The sequence below is a fragment of the Castor canadensis genome, chromosome 6 (genome assembly GCF_047511655.1).
Source record: "Castor canadensis chromosome 6, mCasCan1.hap1v2, whole genome shotgun sequence".
Classification (NCBI taxonomy): Eukaryota; Metazoa; Chordata; class Mammalia; order Rodentia; family Castoridae; genus Castor; species Castor canadensis.
This window is the reverse complement of record NC_133391.1, coordinates 70,659,694-70,665,336: the sequence shown is the minus strand read 5'-3', so window position 1 is coordinate 70,665,336 and position 5,643 is coordinate 70,659,694. Positions and strand designations below refer to the sequence as shown.

Here is a 5,643-nt window from a genome sequence, read left to right as displayed (position 1 = left end):
GTCATTTCTGAGTTGTGAGTATGTAGATGGGGGCGTCCGTGTCTGTGTGGATCTGTATGCCTTCAAGTCAGCAAGTTTGGGTGTGTTTACTTCTTTCTCTGTGTGTGCCCATACCTTTGTGCTTGTGTGTTTGCTGCTGGTCGCCTCTCTGTTGGACAGGGTGATTTTGTGCCTGTCCTTCTCTGTGTGAGCAGGCGCGAGTGTGCATGTCGGTACTCTGGGTGTGTCTCTGTGGCTGTGGTTGTGGTTCGGTATAAGTCTGAGCATGTCTGTCAGAGTGCATTTGTGCCTGTATGTGCGTGTCTCGGTGGGCATTCCCATCTCTGTTCCCGAAGGTGGGGGAGTGCGCTTGTGCCACCCTCTGTGCCCTCAGGCCTTAGAGGTTCCCAGGGTTGACAGGTAGTAGCCACAGAAGAGCCCAAAACACCTGGCTTGACAGGTAAGCACGGCGGTCCCGGCTTTGGCCCTCTGGGGCCAGCCAGGGTAGCCCCGAGAGAGTGGTAGCCCGCCCTGCGGGGAGCAGCTGGACCCCGCCCGGGCCAGCCCCAGGAGGGGGCGGGCAAGGCGAAGGGAGGGGACAGCAGGCGCGCCATTGGAGGAAAGTTGCTGCGCGTCACGGAGAGGGCAGTTCCCCTAAAGTCCTGAGCACATAACGGGCAGAGCGCACTCCTAGGCGGCTTCTCCAGAGCTCAGGCTGGAACTGGCGGGCGCCGCGAGTCCAGGGCACCCCCCAAGCTGAGTGAGCAGGACGCGCACCCACCACCACAGCCACCCCACGGCCGCTGAATGAAGCTGCCAGGCGTCCGCCCCCGGCCCGCAGCGCCCCGCGGGAAGCGCGCCCGCTGAGACGCGGCCGGGGTGCCACAGCCAGTGCGCTCACCTGCCAGCCTGCGAGCCATGGGGCAACCCGGGAACGACAGCGACTTCTTGCTGGCTCCCAATGGAAGCCAAGCGCCGGGCCACGACATCACTCAGGAACGGGACGAGGCGTGGGTGGTGGGCATGGCCATGGTCATGTCGCTTATTGTCCTGGCCACCGTGTTTGGCAACGTGCTGGTCATCACAGCCGTTGCCAAGTTCGAGCGACTGCAGACGGTCACCAACTACTTCATCACCTCCCTGGCTTGTGCAGACCTACTCATGGGGCTAGCGGTGGTGCCGTTTGGGGCCAGCCACATCCTTATGAAAATGTGGACTTTTGGCAACTTCTGGTGTGAATTTTGGACTGCCATCGATGTGTTGTGCGTCACCGCCAGCATCGAGACCCTGTGTGTGATCGCGGTGGATCGCTACTTTGCAATCACGTCACCCTTCAAGTACCAGAGCCTGCTGACCAAGAATAAGGCCCGAGTGGTTATTTTCATGGTGTGGATTGTGTCATGTCTTACCTCCTTCTTGCCCATCCAGATGCACTGGTACCGGGCCACCCACCAGGATGCCATCAACTGCTATGCCAACGAGACCTGCTGTGACTTCTTCACGAACCAAGCCTATGCCATCGCTTCCTCCATCGTGTCCTTCTACGTGCCACTGGTGATCATGGTCTTTGTCTACTCCAGGGTGTTCCAGGTGGCCAAAAGGCAGCTCCAGAAGATTGACAAATCTGAGGGCCGGTTCCACGCCCAAAACCTCAGCCAGGTGGAGCAGGACCGGCGGAGCGGGCATGGACTTCGCAGATCCTCTAAGTTCTGCTTGAAAGAGCATAAAGCCCTCAAAACATTAGGCATCATCATGGGGATTTTCACCCTGTGCTGGCTGCCTTTCTTCATTGTCAATGTTGTGCATGCCATTCAGGATAACCTCATCCCTAAGGAAGTTTACATCCTCCTCAACTGGCTGGGCTACATCAATTCTGCTTTCAACCCTCTTATCTATTGCCGGAGCCCAGATTTCAGAATTGCCTTCCAGGAGCTTCTGTGCCTACGCAGGTCATCTTCCAAGGCCTACGGAAACGGCTACTCCAGCAACAGCAATGGCAAAACGGACTATACAGGGGAACAGAGTGGATGTCACCTGGGGCAGGAGAAAGAAAGCGAACTGCTGTGTGAGGACCCCCCAGGCATGGAAGGCTTTGTGAACTGTCAAGGTACTGTGCCTAGTGATAGCATTGATTCTCAAGGGAGGAATTGTAGTACAAATGACTCACTGCTGTAATGCAGGTTTTCTACTTTTTAAGATTCCCCTCCCCAACAGAACACTAACCAGTCTATTTAAGTTGAGTGTAATAAATTTAGAATAAAATTGTACAGAGATTTGCAAGAGAAGGGCATCCTTCTGCCTTTTTTATTTTTGTAAGCTGTAAAAAAGAGAAAATGTTATTTGAGTGGTTTTTTGTTTCTTGTACAGTGCAGTTACTCTTTGCAGGAAACTTAGGTTTATGTCTAAAGGGTGTTAGTCCTGGAGAACCTGGGTCTGTATGTTTTGATGACTTTTCCATGTATCTACCTCATTGGTCAAGTATTAGGGGTAATATATGCTGCTGGTCATTTGTATCTGAAGATTTTCTTTCCTGCACCCTTGGACTTGAAAATCCTGAGTGTCTCGGACTTTTGTCAGCTGTGAACATGGACTCTCCCCCACTCCTCTTATTTGCTCAAATGGAATGTTATAGGCAGGGATTCGAGGGACAGCTTCAGTTGTTTTTCTGAGCAAAGTCTAAAGTTTACAGTAAATAAATTGTTTGACCGTGACTTCATTGCACCTGTTTCTCCAAAACCTCTTGACTGGAGTGTCCTTGCCTCTCCCACTGGAAACCACAGGTAACTATTTGTAATAACTGCCCAGTGGCTAACTGTGGAGTGAGTGACACAGGAATGACATGCACTGATGGCTTAACCCTTCCATGTGCCTTTGAATCTATAGCTGCAAACCAGTATCTCTCCTAACACTTGTGTCACCCGCCACCCCCCTCCCGCCCCGCCCCAGTCAGTCCTGCTTGCTCTCAGCATAACTTGGTTCATCCTACAGTTGTTATTCCATGCTGTTACCTCAGAAACACTGACTCATAGAAGAGAAGTTCTGGGCATATGTTTTGTCCTTTCAAATGCCCCCACCACCCACCTTCCAGTTCTACTTGTTTAGTAACTGTGTGTATTTATATCTTTGCTATGCCTTATAGTAGATCTCTTTGTACTGCACCAGGGCTTGGCATACTCAGGATGAGGAAGATGTTCTTGTGCAAAAACTATTTAATCATAGACCTGTAATTCCAAGGAAAATCAAAAGCCTGGGTCACAGGGAACAGAGCTGGAAAATACATCGCTGGTGAATAACTCGTGGCCTAGAAACAGGGTTTAACCCCTCCTCCTGCCTTACTTCTAACCCTTTTCTCCTCTTGCACACTTCATTATACACCAGGCTTTCTCATTCTCAGCATTGTTAACATTTTGAACCAGATAACTCTTTGCTGTGGAGGGCAGTTCCATGCATTGCTGGATGTTTAGCGGCAACCCCAGCCTCTACGGATTAGATGTCAATAGCACCCCTCATTTTGTAATAGCCAAAAATTATCTTCAGACATTACCAGATACCGCAGAGGGGTGAATGTCACCCCAGCAGAGAGCCACTGATCTAAGCTTTGAATGCAAGTTCCCTTCAGGAGGGGATTGTCACAGTTCACCCAGACAGACCTTTGCCAGCATGCTTTCTACTGCATCATGCTTTTAAACCTGCTTTTCAGTTACCTAGATAGTGGCCATGAGGCATTAAGAAGGTTTTAGATCAGTGCACAAGTTGTTGGGGAGGGTTTATCAATGAAGGTGAGGCCCTTGGGCCCTTACTGCCTGTTTGCAGAGAGATTATAATAGCGTTAAGAGGCACAGAGGGAAATCACAAAAGTAAACACATTTCTTCTCGCAGCCCCTTTCTATTTTTGCCTGTGTGTTTGAGCCAGGGCTTGGCCCAGGTTTCATGGAGTGGATCGTCCTCCTTGGCAACGCCAGGCTGGGAAGGATCAGCCCGCAAGGTTCATTGCCATTTCACTTGCTCATGAAGCTGAGTCCACTTCTGTCTTCCCTTCTGTCTTCCCTTCTGTTCCAGTCAAGGTCCCCAACCAGAAAAGCACTGGCCTTCCCTGCTTCCTGTTAGCTTGGTTATGGGGCATCTAGACGAGCACTGAGCTCTCAGAAGCCTAGGCTCTTGTTTTTGGAATGTGTCATGGCAAATTAGTATGTATGCCATTTAGTGCTTTTATGTTTTGTCCAAGGTTTTCATACCTAGTTCCAGAATCTCCTTCTGCTCTGGGCCCCACACCAAGAGATGGGGGCACTTCTTCCAAGTAATCTTCATACTGCCTATAAACTCTTAGATTTGGATGAGCCCCGATCTGAACGGCGGGGAGGGAAATGACCAGCCCAAGGTAAGCAGCCAGGGATGTCAGAACAGGGCAAAGGCCAGGAGACCCCACTGCCGAGCCAGGAGACCCCACTGCCAAGCCAGGAGCCGCTGTAGTCTCTTGAACATATTGTCACAGAATTCTACCTCACTGTCAATTATGGAAGCTTTACTTGGGGGCTCCACCACAGTAAATTCATTTTGATGGATGTTTTTATGTCTTTTGGGTCCTTAACACAAAATTAAGGGAATAAACAAATAATTTGCAATAGGGGCAATGGTGTGCTTTACTTAACAAGGAGAATTCACCGGGATTATCCTCTACCTATAGGGAAGTTGGGAGATTCCTTAATTCTTTATGATCCACCAGGAGTTTTGAAACATTCCAGGTAGAAATTTCTCATAGTTTTGACTTTTAAAAAAGGTTGGAATCTTATCTATCATTAATTGTCATTATTTGTAAGTCTCATAGACAATATTATTAATAAATTTTGTCAACATTATGTATGTTTACTCTTTTGGCTAAAAGAATGTCTAATATAATTTCAGTCATAATTCAGCTATGAATGTTAATTCAGGTTCGCAGCTGAAAGACAGTTTAGCCATGTTTGGGTCCCTTTAGGAACACTTTAAATGCAAAAACTTTGCTCAATTTTAAGGGTCTTGAAAAGCAAGAGCACCATGGGTCCACGGCATAGCTTTGTTTCCCTCTCTGCCTCTGTCTGCTGACATGCTGATTGTATAAGGTTTGTGTTGAATTCATCATCACAAAGTTTTCTTTGCCTGGACAGCAAGTTCTCAGAGTCTGTCAAGTGAGAACTGTACCCTGAGATGTAAACTGACAGGTGTGAACAGTGACAAGATGGAGTGGGCCTGCCTGTTGTGATAATTACTAGGGCAAGGAACCTAGAGAAAAAGGAGGTTGGGAATAGGACCTGTCCTCACATGGTGCTTGCAATGTCTTTGGTGGTGAACTCACCAACAAATAGAGCCTACTCTAGAATCAGTCTGGGAGTGTTTATAGAGCACCTGCTGTGCCTGGCATGAGAAAGCCTTCAGATTCTGTTTAAGTAGGGACTTATGGAATCTAACTAAAAGTTAGTTAGGACTATGTTAGGCACCTATTAAGCACTATGTCATTTTTATATTATGATGTAAAATAATTGTCCTCATCTAACAAATGAAGGAACTGATGTTCAGAAAGGTTTAGTAACTTTCCAAAGCCACTCAGCTGGTTAGTTTCAGAATCAGTAGTAGTTCCTAGGTCTGCTTGATTCCAGAATCCATGGAGTCCAGCATCCTTGTAAACCG

The 5,643-nt window shown here is 48.5% G+C and overlaps 1 protein-coding gene across 1 annotated transcript; it reads left to right on the top strand.

Annotated features, from left to right (window-relative positions):
• Window positions 1-621: 621 nt before the first annotated feature.
• Adrb2 (adrenoceptor beta 2) lies at window positions 622-2,690 on the top strand. The gene has a single exon (XM_020183640.2). It carries the CDS (start codon window positions 898-900, stop codon window positions 2,152-2,154), a length of 1,257 nt encoding a protein of 418 aa, XP_020039229.1. The 5' UTR covers window positions 622-897; the 3' UTR covers window positions 2,155-2,690.
• The last annotated feature ends 2,953 nt before the right edge of the window (window positions 2,691-5,643 follow it).